This window comes from Penicillium canescens, assembly GCF_028828765.1.
Source record: "Penicillium canescens strain IBT 15451 chromosome Unknown utg000008l_segment0_segment0, whole genome shotgun sequence".
NCBI lineage: Eukaryota > Fungi > Ascomycota > Eurotiomycetes > Eurotiales > Aspergillaceae > Penicillium > Penicillium canescens.
This window is the reverse complement of record NW_026703970.1, coordinates 909,221-926,577: the sequence shown is the minus strand read 5'-3', so window position 1 is coordinate 926,577 and position 17,357 is coordinate 909,221. Positions and strand designations below refer to the sequence as shown.

General features: G+C 51.4%; 4 protein-coding genes across 4 annotated transcripts; 2 read left to right on the top strand and 2 right to left on the bottom strand.

Moving 5' to 3' along the window:
- Positions 1-535: 535 nt before the first annotated feature.
- N7446_011208 (involucrin repeat protein) lies at positions 536-3,610 on the top strand (the record flags this gene model as incomplete). The annotated part of the gene is made up of 3 exons (XM_058519950.1): positions 536-697; positions 779-3,451; positions 3,503-3,610. 3 exons carry the CDS (start codon positions 536-538, stop codon positions 3,608-3,610), a joined length of 2,943 nt encoding a protein of 980 aa, XP_058367474.1.
- Positions 3,611-3,801: 191 nt separating this feature from the next.
- N7446_011207 (uncharacterized protein) lies at positions 3,802-5,373 on the top strand (the record flags this gene model as incomplete). The annotated part of the gene is made up of 1 exon (XM_058519949.1): positions 3,802-5,373. One exon carries the CDS (start codon positions 3,802-3,804, stop codon positions 5,371-5,373), a length of 1,572 nt encoding a protein of 523 aa, XP_058367473.1.
- Positions 5,374-5,713: 340 nt separating this feature from the next.
- Positions 5,714-6,757, bottom strand: N7446_011206 (uncharacterized protein; the record flags this gene model as incomplete). Its single annotated transcript, XM_058519948.1, has 5 exons — positions 5,714-5,806; positions 5,872-5,944; positions 6,009-6,418; positions 6,471-6,640; positions 6,703-6,757. The coding sequence occupies 5 exons, from the start codon at positions 6,755-6,757 to the stop codon at positions 5,714-5,716; spliced, it is 801 nt and encodes a 266-aa protein (XP_058367472.1).
- Positions 6,758-7,196: 439 nt separating this feature from the next.
- Positions 7,197-16,787, bottom strand: N7446_011205 (membrane morphogenesis protein VPS13; the record flags this gene model as incomplete). Its single annotated transcript, XM_058519947.1, has 3 exons — positions 7,197-7,237; positions 7,293-7,709; positions 7,766-16,787. The coding sequence occupies 3 exons, from the start codon at positions 16,785-16,787 to the stop codon at positions 7,197-7,199; spliced, it is 9,480 nt and encodes a 3,159-aa protein (XP_058367471.1).
- Between the last annotated feature and the right edge of the window lie 570 nt (positions 16,788-17,357).

Genomic DNA, 17,357 nt, shown 5'->3' with positions numbered 1-17,357 from the left:
GCGAATATAGAGCCAGTTATTCATTTGTATAGCGGAGAACTCCCCAGTCGTTCGTAAATAGAGTGAACTGAACCATCCTCGAAGGAAGGTCCTTTATAGTTGTGGCTCCGCTTGCATTCTTCAGGGGTACGAATATGAAGCTTCTATCCTCTACTTTTACCTATCTACTCGGTACTTTTACCCATATCTATTTAATGTTAACTATAATCTATAACGAACCTGTATATATCGATCTATCACCTTCAATTCTCCGAATCGAACACATCCAGAAATTCCCGTGGCTGAACTAGCCGATGCAGATCGTCTTCTCCTTCACTCCCCGCCATCTTTTTATGACTGCGCTAAACTAAAAAGCCCACTTCATCTCTTCTCCTGATTCTAACAATCCCTGTCCTTTTTCTTTTCCCACCCGATCGCAACCACCGACCGCAAACCGCAGACTCCAACGCCCGGAACCCATGATGCGCGGCCCCTGTCCCTGAATCCACCGATTGAACGAACTACAGTATTTTGATCATTGAACGAGTGGTCCACCATGAACAGTATCCGCGACAGTCAGTCTTCCTATGGAGACCCTCGATACCTATCCACCATGACCGCCTCCGATGCGCCGGCGCCCTTGCATGGGAGGTCGCTTGTTGATGGGTATCGGGATGCTCTGGATCCCCAGCATGATGACCGGTCGCGGTATAACCCGGTAGGTAGAGATATTATAGATCTAGGAGATCAACCCCAAACCCAAAGACCGACTCCAGCTAATTGTTCGCTTTGTTTACAGCTCAACCCATCCCACCCGCGTAGCTCGGTTCTCCTGAATGCCAACGACCCCGTGACTATGTACTTGTTGACCGAGACCGCCATCGGGGATAGTCTGAATTATGAAGTGCTGTCCTTTGATGAAGTGGAGGAATTGAAGAAGGAAAAGACCGTACTATCCAGTCGCATCGAGGGCACGAAGCGGAAATTGGCGCTGGAAACCAAACTCCGCGATGCCGCTCAATCCCTTGGCCGACTCTACAGCCCGCCCAGTCCGCGAAGTAGCGGCGAGTATGGCGCGAATGGAAATACACACCGGAGGAGTCGCAGTATTTTCGGACGGAGTGGTGCTTCCGAGGCGCTGAACAAGAGTGACTCGGAGCTCGCGGTGAGCCAGCGGAAATGTGAAGAGTTAGCCCAAGAACTGTGGAAGCTGGAAACGAGATCCCAGAAGATCAATCAGCGCTTGCTGGAGCATACCGCGGGTGTGCTGCAAATGACACACAAGGGTCTGAAGAAGGGACCGAAGAACCCTGCTCTGGGTGGATCAGAGAGTATCTACGACGGACACGAATTCGACGATCGCAGCCTCTACCGGACGACGGAACATTTGGATAGCTTTGGCGTGCACGGCAGGATCGAAACGAACGCCACTGCGGCCATGAACACTGAGGCCATGCAGGCTACCGAGAGACGCTTGGAGGAACTCAGCGAGCGCATACATGATATGATGATCCAGTCCAACCCTGGTGAATTTATTGACCCTCCTCCCCAGCCATCTACGAGTGGCGGGCCGGTCAACCCCACAGCAACGGTCAATGCACACCTGGCATACATTCAGAATGGCATGAACAACATCGTGTTGCACACGGGCTCCGATGCCCCAGCTCCCGCGGCTGTGAGCGAGGTTACTCCAGAAGCGGAAAGCGCCTGGAAGACCAAACTCACCGAGATCAACAATCGAGTACAGAATATTGTTGACCGGTTTGGCTTGACACGTTCACCGACATTGCCGCCGCCTCCTGATGCCACCCACGGCGATGGACTGGAGGAGCAACTCTCTTACCTCCAAACTGGTGTTGATGGTTTGGAGAGCCGGGTAGATGGCCTGCTAGAGCAAAAGAGCATCCTGACAACCCAAATCCAACAGCAGCGCGAGCTCAACTCCAAGTCAGATGCAGAGCGAGATGCCCATATCGGCGACTTGACTGAACAGTTGACCCACGTGCGCAGAGACCTCGAAGTCTCCGAGCGCGAAAACAACGCCAACCGCGAGGAGCTGGCTCTTGTCACAGAACAGCTCGACGCAATGCGTCACAGTGGCTCTTCTCAGGAAGAAGCCAAAGCAGCTCTTGTTCAGACAGAGGGTGAAGTTGCGCGCTTGCAGAGTGTTGTCAATTCATTGCATCTCGAATCTGATGCCAGGATCAACGAAGTCAGCGAAGCGCGCGATGCCCAGGATCACGCCGAGGCTGAGGTCAAGCGTCTGCAAAACGTCATTGAGTCTCTGGAGAGAGACACTGAGGCTAGGGCTTTGGAAGTTAGCGATGCTCGTGACCGCGCAGAAGGCGAAGTCCAACGCCTCAACGTCCTCGTTCAAACGCTACAAAATGATACCGGTGCTAAGTCTAAGGAGATCAGTGATGCTCGTGACCGTGCCGAAGGCGAAGTGGAGCGATTGGAAATCGTGATCCAAACAATACAGCAGGAACATGCCGCCCAGACTGAAGAGATGAAAGATTCCCTCTACCGCGCGGAGAGCGAGGTCAAGCGTCTTGAAGATATCATTGACTCGCTGCAAAATGATAATGCTGTCCAGCATGAAGAGATCAGGAACGCTCGTGACCACGCAGAAAGTGAGGTTACTCGCCTACAAGTTGTCATCGAATCGATGAAACATGACTCTGCTGCTCAGACCGAGGAGGTTAGAGATGCTCGTGACCGTGCAGAGAGCGAAGTGAAGCGTCTCCAAGACATCATTGACTCGTTGCAGAACGACACCACCACCAGAGGCGGGGAAGCACTGGAAGCTCGTGAGCGCGCAGAGCAAGAGGTAGCCCAGCTGGAAGCTGCCATTCAACAAATCCGCAACCAATCCGATGCCCGTGTAAAGGAGGCAGATGATCAGCGCGCGCAATCAGACGCGAACGCGGCTCGCCTGCAGAACGAGATGACCGAGCTCGAAGGCGAGATTGTGCGGGTTACAACTGAACTCACGATGGTCAAGGCAGAGCTGGATGGTGCCTATGGCACTCGGGCTGAACGTGCTGCCGAGGTTGCTGCCAATCCCAGCGTTCAGAAGGAGAATGATGCTCTGGTTACCCGGAACATTGAACTCACTGAGGAACTCGCTCTTCTTAAGAGCCAGCGGGGAGGCGGCGATCTTCAGCAACGGGCGGATACTCTTGAGAGGGAGCTTCGCGAGACCATCGATGACTATGAAGCCATGACCAAGGCCAGCATTGAGTTCGAGAAGGAACGTGAGCGCTTTGAAAGCTTCATTGATAGTCTCCGGGATCGTTGCGAGCAGTTGGAGACCCAGTTGGCGGAGGAACGTATTAGCTGGATGAACTTGAGTAGTCCCACGTCTATAGGCCGTGATGGTGCTTCCGAGACGACATCTACAATGGTTCTCAAGAATGAGTTCAAGAAGATGATGCGTGACACGCGTAACGAAAATATGAAGATCTTGAGGGTGAGTTTCTTTCCAACATACCTCATATCTCAGTTGACTAACTATCCCCAGGCCGAACAGGAAGAGCGTCGCAGAATCGAAGGATTGCTGCGAGCACTAAGAAAGGAGCATGCGCAGGTGACTGGCAAGATGCCCAGCTCCGGCGGTACTCCGTTATGATCATGACATTCTACATTTCGGGATTGAGCGTTTGAGAAGAAGTGTACATATAGATTGTTTTGTATAATATTTGCATTTGGCAGGCACGATGAAGGATAGGAAATCACGATCCCTTTTCATCCAAAACTGCTTCCCCTCCCATTGCTTCATATTCATATTCTCTTTGCTGGGTTTCGCTCTTTGGCCTCAAGATGTGTGCCACTCAACGTCGGGGGGCAGTCTATCAATCCAGTAACCCCAACTCACAGTTCTTCTCGGCGTCACAGAGTCTCCGGCGCGGAAATCGAGCTCGGCATTCCGACTCCCTCTCGCCATCTTACGATAACCTCGATTCATCCGGGTCGTTACAGGGCGATGACAGATTTATATACAATGCCATCAGAGTCAACACCCCAAATGAATCCCACTCTCGCTTCTATGCCTCCTTCACTCATGAGAATCCCGTCCACGAACCAGGTCTTGCAGTAAACATGGCCATGTTCGTTCCAACTGGTTCACAAGACGGGCCCTCCCCATCCGGCAGTCCATCCAAGAGAAGAAGACCAGCTCGAATAGCCAAAAAACCCGGCCACCACTCGAAAATGTTCTCGGATCAGTATGTGCAGACCCCACGCCGGTTCAAGCCGTCCTTAAATGGATCAACCATAAAGCCAACAACCTCTCACCGGTCACTTCGCACGGCCGTTTCCCTCGGAGCAAATGATGACAACTCACACAGACCGAGATGGCCCGCGAATATGGGAGCTGCAGTGACGCCTGTCCAACCTCGATACCCACCACCAGAAAGAACCCCTACACCTCCCGGTCTTCCCTCCTTCGGTACTCCCGAGGCAATGCGTTACTCTGCGCGGTTTATGGCCCGAGACAACAATACACGCCTGAGTCGACATGCTGGTCATGCTGATGAACGAACAAGCCCGTACATTGACTGTTTGAGACGATTTTTTGGTTTATCTTCTTCGGCGTCGCGTATCAGTGGGCTTTCTGTTGTTGGGATTGGAAGAGCTGAAGACGGAACACTCGTGCAGGGTCGGTTTCCGTATCGACAGAGTGGCCATGGAATGAGTGTAGCGCGGCAATTGAATGAACATCCGTTTCATGAACGCTTTCTTCCTGTGGCGAGCCCCGCCGTTGTCTACCCTGGTCGCGAGGCCGATGTCGAAGCTGCATACGTGAAGGAGACTTCTCGTCGCTCTAACAGACTTGTTCAACCGTTGGTCAATTCTTCGCACGGACGACTTTTATCTCCCGGTAGTCCTCTTCCTTCGAACCCGGCTCCTGTTACGGTCCGTCGACCTGGGCAACCAAGGCCGTCGGCACTTCTCCACCTACCACGCAATTTGTACGGTCTAGACGGATCACCCAGAAGTGCTGCACCTGCAGTGCCGGTGGAAAGCTCTGGTCTAGGAATAAGGGCACTCGGAGACCACTATCCATCCAACCCCTCGCGTCTACAATCCGTCCTTACAATGGCTGTCCGTGGCGGTGGAGACAACGAGCCTAACACAGGCAGGTCGGTGTGTCCAAACGCCCTATCCTGGGTCAACCCTCAAACATGTCTGAGCTGCTGTTTGGGCGGCACTGACAACGAGGAAGCCGATGAGCCCCTCGATGTGGTCAGCTCTCGGGATACATATACTACTGCCAGGAGCCAGGTATTGCTCGTCGAATCTCAGAATGAACCATCTACCGGGGATAAACGTTCCGGATACTGTGGCCTTCGGTCTTGGGTCTCTTCTATGTACAACCCCACTGTTGTATAGGCTCTGGTTGGGTTGGCATTCCTAAAAGTCTCGTTTCTGCTGTGACACCTCTTGGTTTCATGCACTGACTCTGCACATATACGCTTTTTGGTGCTTGCATATCGTTATCGGTGTTTCTCCTATGTTTTGACCCTGTGTACATACAATCCACTGATTCCAGCTAAAGGGATGGCGTTGGTGTCGCGACAGATGACTCTTACTACACCTGAAACTGTATAGGTACTTCTCTGCTATCCATAACGCATTATCAGATCCATACCTTTTCCAATGAAACTTATGTAGTCAACTAATATCTTGGACTATAAGTCCCGAATCCCGAAATCCCATCAAACACTGCCTCTCACTTTTCGGTAACAGAAAAGGTCCACTCCTGCGGGAAAAGGCTATACTGAATATCCTCCCTACCCCGGAAGATATCATCATAATGCGCAATCTGCGACCCAGGGTCCTTAGCCTGCCCATAATACCGATCCCCCAAAGCCCTAAAAACAGGATCACTCCACATCTTCTCCATCCAAGCCAGAGCATCAGGACCGGCAGCATCCAAAGGAACGCCATACGAGCGGAATCGCTAACAAATCATCAAGTCAGCAAATCAGCAAAACACACGAAGCAAACAAAAGGGAGCAACGTACCCAAAGAATCGGCCAAAAGAAAGCATCAGCAACAGAAAACCCCCGAACAAAAAACCCCCATCCTCCTCGCCCAACTCACTCAGTCTCTTCTTAGTAACAAGTCTAGCAGCATCCCAAATCCCAAACATGCGCTCAATCTCAGCCATCGCATCCTCGGGAATCGGCACATTACCCGTATACCGCGCGAGGAAGTTCGTAGGGAATGTTTTTCGCAACACCGAGAACCCGGAATGCATCTGCGAGGCCGCTGTGCGGGCTAGGGCGCGCAGTCTGCGGTCTCGGGGCCATAGGGCGAGCTCTGGGTGGGATTCTGCGAGGAATTCGCAGATCGAGAGGCTGTCGCTTATTGTTGTGTTTAGGGTGTTCACTTGCAGGATTGGGACTAGGCCGGTTGGGGAGTGGGTTTTTATCTGTTTGAGGGGTTTTTGTTTGTTAGTTTATGGGTTATGGTAGGGTATATACTTGTTTTTGTTTTTCTGGTGGATGGATGTAGTAGATATGCTTGGGAATGTTGGGTTGAGGGTTCGTATATGCTGCTGGGTGGGATTGGTATACTTCGGAGAATTTGATGAATTGGTGCGTGTGTGGGATTTTGAAGTACTCCAGCACGGCTTCTACGCGGGCTGTCCAACCTGGGGGTTCTTGGTTAGTGATGATTCATGAGGTCCTTTTGGGTTGTTCTTGTTCTACGTACTGGAGTACCGGGTGTAGAGACCAATGAGGTGGTAGTCGGGGGTTTGAGTAGCCATGATGGTACTGGTGAAGTTGAAGTTGAATTTGAGTCGAGGGAACTCGGGGGTTATGAGGATTTCAGGGTCGGCTATGAGCGGGATATACTTCCAGATGACTCAAGTGTCATGTCGTATTCGGTCCCACTTGCCGGAAGATGCACGAGATAGCTTAGTTTAGTCTAACGTTAATTACTGTCTTACAAATTGTAGCTCTAGCATTCGCAATGATTCAATTTCTACTCTATTCCAGACAGTTAAACCAATTAAAACAAAGGTGATTCATCGCTGTGTACAAGAAAACAAAACAAGGCCATAGAAACAGGCAAGAACAAAAAACATTAAGCAAGGTATGTACGTGAATAGAATGGAACGGTAACCAGTTGATAATCCCGCCCAAAAATGGAAGCCGTTCATCTCATGATATCATTAAGAAACTTTGGGGGATAACTCTCATTCTCTATCCCCTGGCATTATACTTCTCGTTGAAAGCATTGACCGCTAGGAGGTCAGTTAGCTTGAATCATAAATCCAATATAGGTTTAAGAGTACTCACCGACAGCAATCTGCCTATACAGCCAGTTGCGCGAACTCTCGTCCTGCACGGGGATGAAAGGCCCATTCGCACCACCTTTGAGAGTAATGCTCATTCCCGTGCGCTCCTTGGAAATAGTCTGGATGTCTGTGAGGCGAATGTCCCACTCTGTGTAGAGCTTCTTTGTGCGAACGAGCATGATACGCGCGTACGTCAGTAGGACCAGCATGTCCCGGCCAGGAAGTTCCAGGTGGGCGATGTAGTCCTCGTTGAAGTATTTGCCATCGTCGGTTGTCTTCAGCCAGAATTGACCGAGAGCTTCCCGCTGGGAGTACGGGCGGACGATACCATCAGTGCCAATGAAACGTGTCAGTCGAACGCGATCAAGACCCTCTGCATCGAAGACGGTTGTGGTGTTGCGCACGCCTTCGGCAAGATCTGCGAAGAAGACATGTTAGCTGTGAATATTAGAGGAAGAATGTGCTTTAACTTACTAGAAGCAAGGTCGAAAGCACCAATTGCTGGCTTGGTGGCGAGTCCAAGAACACCCTTTCCAACGCCCTTGAAGAATCCTTGAATACCTTCCTTCTCGGCGCCCTGCAATGGATGGCGCGCCAGACCGCCAATACCACTGGCCAAGCTGGTGGCGAATGCATTTCCACCAGCCGTGATTCCGTACAGCGCATGCTTGGGACGATTGCGGACCTTGGACATCCGTCGTTGGGTCTGGAACTCCTTATCAAGGGTAGCAGCCGCGAGACCCTTGGACATACTTCCAGTGAGCTTAGCCATACTATCAGAGAAACCGAAAACAGATTTCTTGACGAAGCTTGTGGCACCCTTGGCGATACCAATTCCTAGCTCTTGGGGTCGATCCGTCATGACCAGACCCTGGTATGGCTCATAGAAGATGGCAGCAACACCCGAACTGACGTTGTTGAACAAACCGACAGGGTTACCCAGGAAATCAGCTGAGCCGAGAATGATATGGATCTGGCGGAGGAACTCTTGAGTGTAGTGCGCGCGGATGTTGCCGACCAGTCTGGGGAAGGAAACACGGGCGTTCTCGAGCATCAGGGCATTGAGTCGAACAGGGGCATCGTTGACATTGCCCATTGACATTGTCATGACGTTGACAAAGAACATCAATGGGTTGGAAGGCTGCATGGCATCCTCCACGTTGACGCGCTCAGTGCGCATGAACGAAATGTCCATTTGCATAGGCTGGAGATGAAGAAGCTCGAAGTACACATCTTGACCGTTATCTGCCTGTTGAGGCTCTGGGATATTGAGGTCTTCGTCGCACAGTGTGCCCTCTTGCTCTTCGGTCCATGACGCACCGGGGATCTTGACAAAGTCAAGCATGGCAAAGACGAAGTCTTCATCCAGCTCCAGAGTCATTTGCTGCAAGAGCAAAGTGGCATACTTGATATACAGAACACCATAGGAGTCGTCCTTGACCCGAGTCACCATTGTATGGAAGATCGGGTGTGCCTCCATTTCCTTGCCAGTCTTTGGAACAACACTGGGGTAAAGCAAGATGGGGAAGATACCACCGTAGAGCTGGTTATCGATCTGGATCCACTTGATCGTAGTGTTGAGAGTTTGGTACAATTTCGATTCCCTGAACTTGATCTCAATCTCACGGAAAGTGAGATAGAGCAGCTCCTTCAGGTTCTGGTTGATCAAAGAGATACCAATTCCACCAAGACGAAGCTGGGCCTTGAAATTGACATCCGAGTTCATTTCCTTGACCTCGAATCCAGTGCCGGTGCCTGTCTGTGAGGACTGCCCTCTTTGTTGCTTGTACATACTCTTTGATGGCTTAAAGTTGGACAACACGAGAGTCTGGGTGGGACCATCGGCCGCAATATTGATGTCAATGATTTTCTGGTACCCACCAGGCTGTGATGGTGGAATCCGCATTGGGATCAGATTTCCGATCTCAGCAAGCTTGATGTGTCGTTCTTTGCCCTGGCAGGTCAACACAAGCGACTTGTTCTTCGTCGCCGGGTAGTCCCATGCATATGGCATGATACTGCGCGGAGGAATGCGGTACCGGATCGGTCTCCAGCCGCTAGTCTGGTCATCTTCATCATCTTCCACGTTGGGATTGGCTTGGTAGAAGATGAATTCGGTGTCACTTTCATTGCGCATCGAGAAAGGCCAGTTACGAGACTCGAAACTGAAGTGCAGGAAGAGAGTTGCTCCTTCCATGATTATATCGGCCTTGATCAGCTTCTGGCGCTGATTTGCCTTGGCCAACTTGACGTGAACGGTGCCAACGTCTGCGATATTGAACGGAGAAGACCACTGGTTGTTGACGCCTGGGAAACACAGGCAAAGCTGCTTCTCTGCGACTTGACGAAGGAAGTGAAGTGGAACCAACTCCCCACTCTGGATCTGGAGAACGTTGGATGAACCCGGCTCGCGCACCAAGAGATCCTCGTTGAGCTTGCTCTTCAGAATGAAGCGCGGTGCGAGGGTAACCACCTTGGTCAGCTTGTACTTGCCCTCGCCTTCGGCAACAGAGACACCAGAATGGAACTCAGATCTGCCTTGACGGTCAGGGAAGACGACCTCGAACGTACTACCAATAGCCTCGAAACTCTGTGGCTTGCTCCATGCGGAGTCGCCGACCTTCATGATAGATCGGTTTCTTTGGTCCTCATTGGCATAGGAGTACATGTATGGCAGCGCACGGCCGCCCTCTCTGGGGTCGACTCTGAGTCCTTGGCCTGCTGCATTTCTCGCAGACTGGAGGAATGCCTTGCTCTGGATGTCCATAGGAAGACCAGTCTTGTTCAGAACAAGGTATGGACTGTACACAGAAACCTTGAAAGCACCGCCACTGTTGGGGATGTTGAAGTAGTGAAGCTGCAACTTTAGCTGAAGACCTCGTTCATCCTTAAGAGACAAGGTATGCTCCCTGCGGTAGTCCTGGGCATTGCCATTGACAATGGCAAATTCGCTCTGTCGGAAGACTGTATCCTCCAAATCAATGCTGAGCAACAGAAGGTGAGATAGTTCAACAACGTGGACCGGGCTCACTCCACCCTTTCTCAGGAAGTTTGTCCAATCCTTCTTTGTATTCTTGTCATAGATGCGATACTTGAAATCGTACGGCAGAAGGTTCTGGATCTCCACAGGAGCAAAGATTCGGACCCTCATGTAGGGATACACTCCGGTAAGCGAGTCCTTGCTGTCAAAGGTGGCATTGACTTGGAAGTAGAATGGCGGGGCCTGTTGTCCACTCTCGCTGACACACTTGACAGTTCGCGTGGGTCGACGAATGAGGTCTTTCCAGAACAGTTGCTCATTTGACCAGTCATAGCCGAAGCCCTGATCAGGCCGAATAACGACGGAATGAAGGTAAGCTGACCCAACAGGTGCTGGTCGAGCATCGCCCGGCAGGATCTTCTCAATCTTCAACAAGTGGCCTTCTCCAGGGCTGAAGACACCCAGTTCGACGGGGATCTGTGTGTTGTTCTCGATAAGAAGCGGCGAGCGGAAGGTGATATACTTGACGTTATCTTGTCCTAGTTTGACCTCCACGAGCAGGCGGTGGAGGACATTCTCTTGCTTTGGCTTGAGAGCATACACTGTCTCGCCTTCGCGAACGACAGGAATGCGGCTGACGCTATCGAATCCACTTCCCTCCAGCTTGACACCAACCACTCCACCGTGGCCTTCTGGCGTCAGTGTCTCACGGATAGCTGTGGAGTCTTCAAATCGCCAGGGCGATTCCTCTCCGTCGCTCAACTTCGCCGCCGGTCCATCCTCTCCAGCACTAACATCGGCCCAAACTCTGAGGTCAAAACCAGTGTAGTTGCGGATTCTGTATGGGGCATCGGCGCCTCTTGGCTTGGAAAGCACATCCTCGACGGTAGAAAGGAATTGGAATGACTTCGAGGCAAGCGCAATGGTAGCAGATGTCACGGTGAGCTCCATAGTCTTGTGGGAGTATGCATCGATAGAGAAGATATCCGGGTTGACCTCCTTGGCCATGTGGAATCCAAGTTGCCAGGGCTCGATCAACGGCTCCCAGGCTGACTTCGAGAAGTTGTAAACATTCAAGAACGTCTCGAAGTTAGTATCAGCGTTCAAAGTGGACGACCAGTCGCGCACGTCAACGTTGAATTTCTTGACGCTCCAGTCTAGCAAAGGTAGATCATGGAGATCGCCAATCAGAATGACTCGAACACCGTCAATCTTGGCAGACAACTCTTCCCGCTTGAGGACAACCGAGCTCCTTGGTGTAGCTGTTTGATCGTGGTGTCCGCCAGATTGGCTCAGACGCCGAGCCCTATTGGCAACAGTCATGGACGTTTTACTAGCAGAGCGCGCTCTAGTGCTCTTGGCATCGGAGATCTTCTTCGCCTCTCCGCCTTCGACGTGCTGGGCATTCTGAGCCCTCATCTCGGAAGCCTTGTTGACAATTTGAATTGCCATCAGGATATCACGCAAAGACAAGCGAAGAACCAAAGGCTCAAGATGCACTTCAATGGATGTCAAGGCAGATCCCTTTTCTTGCGCTCGGCTATCGACAGACATTTCAAGCGTGAAGTCATCAAGAATTCGGAGACGAGACGTCTCAAACTTATCCATGCGGCACAAGAACATGCCTACCTTCTGAATCTGTAGAGTTGAGACATTTTGATGGGAGATAAGGACCTCCTTGGTACCAAGAACGATAGCTTCAGAGTGGGGGATGGTAGGATTGGCGACCATGATCACTTGGGCATCGACAAGGTTCACCCGGAACGACACGGTCATTGATGCCCCTGCAACCTCACCGGAAGGAGCCTCGGTTATAGCCTTATCAGAGCTGGCAGCGGTAACGGAACCTGTTTCTGACTCCTCAGGGGTCTCGCTCTCTTCCTCCACGACCTCTGCTGGCTCTTCGGAGGCAAATGCAGATTGGCTGAATGACTGCAAGGCTGACAGATAATCCAAGGCAAACATGATGCGGGGACTGTCAATTGTCAACATGGCAATGAGATGCTTTTCTGGTCCTGGAGACATGGAGACGCTCGCCATGAACTGCTGCTGCACATCGTTGTTGATCAAAGACATGATGTTTCTGAACTTGTTGGAATCCTGCTTGCGGCTATCGCGGATAGAGAATGAATGGATGAGGAGCTCCGACTCCAATGATCCATCTGTCAACATACGCAGCTTGACTCTGGTATCATTGAGGGAGAACTTGGATAGGCTCGAGTCCTCCAGGCGGCCGACGGGCTGGTTGTCATTTGCAAGGATAAGCTCCAACCCAACGCTGTCGACCTTGAAGATCATGTCCAGTCGGACCCAAGTCTCTTTGTTCTCATCGTCATCGGTGGATGTTCCCTCCGGACTCTGCAGTGTCTGGACGACCTTCGAAGTAGCCTCCCTCGTGGGTTCAGTCACCGAAGAGGGCAGAGACTCCATAGCCTCAAGTTCTTGTTGCTCGGCATCCGTGGCAAAGGCGCCCGGTATCGTCTTGGACAATTCCAGCAAGAATTTAAGCTGGCTCTGGGAGATTCGAAGATTGATCGGGGAGAGAGAGCCCTCGATTTCCATATCCGGGCGTGGGTTGTTCGCTTGGTGCTCCAAGTAGCAGATACTGAACTCGAGATTGACCTTTTGAATCATCTCAAGCTCTTCAGCTGTGTCATCTTCGAAATGGAAATTAGAGGTAAGGCGGATGTTTCGAACACCGGTAGAGATCACGTTGACAGCAGGGCTGTCCTTTCCTTCGTCCATAGGGATAAACTCATTCTTGGCATAGATCTCACCAAGGTGAGCAGTGATCGTGTCTCGAGGGCGATCATCCATCATCACACGTGGGAAGACCACAATCGGAGTCTTGACAACAACATCGAGTCTCATCCGCGAAGCATTCTCTTGCAACGAATTGGCCTGGTTGGCAGCAGCCTGGCGAGCAGCATTGAAAATGGCTTGCATTTTGCCGAACTTAACAAGGAAGTTGATGATCTTCCGGTAAGGCTCCTCCAAGAAATTGATCTTGATTGAACCAGACCGCAGATAGACCTCCGAATCATAGCCAGGATAGGTGTCGCTTTCAGGATCAAAGGTCTCATACCTGAAGTCGGCGAAGTTATCTCCTTCAATTGTCAGGAGGCGCCGAATATCAGAATCCTCTGCAGCGCCCAGGTTGACATCGTCGACCAGGGTCAGACTGCCGATCCGAGACTGGATGAGCATAGAGGCACCCACAAGGAAAATTCCAACATCGGCCGTATGTAGACTCAAGGTTGCCAAGCGGACTCCATCGTTGTTGAGGATGAGTGCAATACTCTTCAGGTTAGCCCTGATGCGAAGTTTTCCAGCCGGCTGGGGTTTTTCTTCCACTTCGGGTGTCCCCTCGATGACCTTGTCAGTTTCCAGGCTTTGGCTGGCCGGTTGTTGAGGGTTCGTGAACGTAAGCAAGATGAAGTCCAACAGCGTGAGAAGCGTCTTCCTCGTCACGACAAGGTTAATGGTTGAAACCGATATGTCAAGGTTCATGGCGACACCTTCGTACGTTGATTCGAACTCAGGAGACTCAGGCTTGACCCGCACCATCTTCAGCAGGAAGAGATCCTTGTCTTCGTCGGCATCAAAGCCCTTCGACGAGATGATTCTCTTGAACTCAGGGACGGGATTCTCTTCGATGTAATCATCTACGCTCAATGATTTTAGGACAACTTCAGCAACCATGTCATAAGGACGCATGTAGAAGTCCAACTCGAACCCTTCAGCAACCAACTCAACAAGCAAATGATCCTTTTGTGGATCATGGGGGTCAGAGCGAGAGAGCGAACCACGAAGACGACCAACAGTGAACTTGAATTCGAAGTCTCGGCGATGGATGTTGGTAGGAGTGTCCACAGTCTTCTTGGACTGCTCAATCGCCATTTCAGCTTCGTCGTCATCATCAACAACGGGAAGATCTCGGAGAGCCGACGCATGGAAAGATGCTGATCTAGCTCGTGTGGCTGCATCTTCCTTGGCTGCGGCTGCAGTCTTTGAATCTGAGGAAGTGTTGCCTGCGTCGAATTGCGGGATCGCAATATCGATTAGTTTCATCAGGCCCTTGTATTTGGTATCTGACATGGACGCATGTAGTTCTGGCAGATGTCCAGAAATACGCGTTCGGGTAAGCTGGGTCACCTTCGGCACGATACACATTTCCAGGGCGAAATCCACATTGATGCGGTCGATGATATGGAAGTTTCTGGATTCGACATTGGTGTTAAGCTGCGCTTTGGTTGAATCAACGCCGGGTCCAATGAGGACTTGCGTGGAATCCAGTTTGATTAGGAATCGATCGTACAGGAGATGTTCGAGTTGCTTGTAGTCTTCCTCTTCGTACTGCCTTTTTTGCTTGGACTGGAGGTCTCGCATGGCCTGACGGTCGACCAGTTCGCTGTTGACACTAGCGTGACCTGCGTCGATAATCAAGCAAAGTGAACTTGGTTGAGTGATGCTTTCTGGGACAATGATCAAGGGTGCATGAATGTCAAACTGCGCGTCAACCTTCTTGTGCTCTTCAAGAGCAAACTCCAAACCGGCCCGAGTCTGCTGTCGCAATCCTTCGACAGTGGCTCCTGCTGTGTCTAGAAGAGCACCAATAGACTCCATATGACGTTCAGGTGGCTCGAAGAATTTGACAATGCCGACAAGGAATCTGGGGTTGTAAATAACCTCAATACTCTTGAGCTTGACTTTTACCGCTGAATCTGCATCGCTGTCGAGTGGGTTCTTCTCAAGCTGCAAGTGGAACAGGCTGTCTTCATCGAGGTCATCCGCGCTTGCTTGCGAAGCAAGGTCGTCGTCATCTTCACTTGCCTCCTGTACTTTTGGTTCGGGGAGAGAATCTTTGACCTTGACGATCTGGGGATAGAGAGTTCCAGCGGTGGTACCATCGTACATCTTCAATCCTCCAAGGTCTACATCAAGGAGATAGGAATCAGGGCGTTGAAGAGCTTTGGCTCGGAAGTTGTCGAATACTAGCTTCATGACTTCATTGGCCGCGCCATGGGGGTCCCGTTTGAGCGTGAAACTGCCAGCCCTCAGACTCCAGTTGACCTGAAGCTTAACCCATTCACGGGGGACGTCAACGCTTTCAGCGATGGCTTTCTTTTCGTCCCAATCGATGGCGTTATACAACTCCTGTCGTTGTTCATCGGTCATAGCGGCCTCCTCAGACTCCTCCTTCTTGGCGCCCCAGAACCATTCGGACCATGATTGTTGTGCCGCAGGTTTCTTGACGCCTACGTTCTCTTTCCGTAATTGGTTGCGTGCAAGTGATCGCCAGAAGCGGATATCCTCGTAGCTGAGCTTCGTCTCAAGTCTCTCCATTTCCTTGCTTTCATCTGGTGTGAAGGGTTCTTCCTTCTTTTTCTTCTTGAATAGGGCGATGTATGCGATACGGTCATCCCGGCGTTCCTTAATGTAGTCCCAGGTCCAGCGTCTGTTGCGCTCATGGATCTTGCTGAGCACAGCTTCACCGGCAAATCTCATCCAAGCACGGGGATTTTCCTTTGGTGGGACTTTGGGCTGGATCTTCTTGTACTCTTGATGGCGAATGAAGTAATGGAAGAGGTCGACCAGCATCAGCGCATCACGATATTGATTGTCATCTAGGACGAAACCCAGCTCGTCGAAGAGCAATCGCGCTTTGATGGCAGGACGGTCATATTTGCCCGATTTGTCCATTTCAAGTCCAGCACGCCCACTTACGGGACGAAGCATGAACTGATTTCCTTCGTCCGCGTCAATCGCAGTTCTGAGTTTCTCCATTAATTCTTCGCGGCTGATGCCTTGGGCTTCTGCACCGATATCAGAGCCTCGTCCGGTTCCGAGGAGTGTGGCATCTGTATTCCAATACACGGACAGCGCTCCAAGGACAGCCAGCTTATGTGTGACACTGGAGTCTGATTGGATAAAAGTCGGGTTCCAATCTCCGTCTGTGCTGACAGCACTGAGCTCCTTCAAGGTCAAGCCGACAGCGAACGGGTGTCCAGGTGAAGCGATAGAGTCTTCGTAACGGAAATGCACATTCTTGATGGAAATCTGCAGATTATCCACAACAGCCGTGATCATGCTCTGCGTGAAGCTCTGGTTCCGGCGCTGCTCCTCCTGGCTCATGCCTTCTGCATTGCGCTCACGCAGAAGTTCAGCACTCTCGATCCGTTCCATCTTGAGAACATTCGCTCTCCTTTCTTCCTCCTCCGGATCGTAGTCCGCATCCTCTCTTGGCGCTGCAAGCAAATAGACATCTTCGATATCGACCTTCACCGGCTTTCCTCGTAGGTTAGACCAAGGGATCGATAATGTGAGCTCGCCGAGATGACCTTCGACGACGTTTAGAGGGAGGCGTAGCTGGTCAAGGGCTTCGCGGCGCAGCTCGAGATTCCGTAGTTTGACGTCGCCCGACCAAATTCCAATGTTGAGCTGCTTTGCGTCAAAGTTCTTAACGTATATCCCCAGGAACCGGTTGAGCAGGTTAGCGACTACTCCTTCCAACATGGTTGTGGCGTGCGGCCGTAGACCGGGCCTGGTGGATTGGCACTATGGCCGGCGCGGATGTCGGTTCAATGGCGTGAGTCGGGGATTCGATGACAGTCTGAGATCCAGGGTAGCTGGAGAGTTAGTAACGGATTCAAGTTGGCAGGGAGTTGGTCTCATCGGTGAGGTTCTTACGTCGTCACTGTTGAGAACCCTGGGACACGGGGGACAATCAAGCCATCCAGAGCGGGCTGGGGCACGCGATACCGAGGAACAAACCCCTCCAAGAAGAGAGCAGTGATCGGTATTGAATGAATCGTGGTCAGGTAAATTAATCGAATGTGATAAAAGGACCAGCGCTAAATTAAGAGAATGAGGTTGGGTATCCAACGCCAATGGCCCGTTGAGAGGAAAGGTGCTATCCGTTACCCAAAGGTATGGAGGAGGTACTCGATACAGACGGGGTACAGCTAGTTACGCCAACCACGGCTATGATTTCCGCCCTGCCAAAGTTGCTTGATGGTACACGATACTCAGGCCTTCCAGCTCTTAGTACTAATCGGGGGCCAATACTAATTTCCCTGCAGCCTA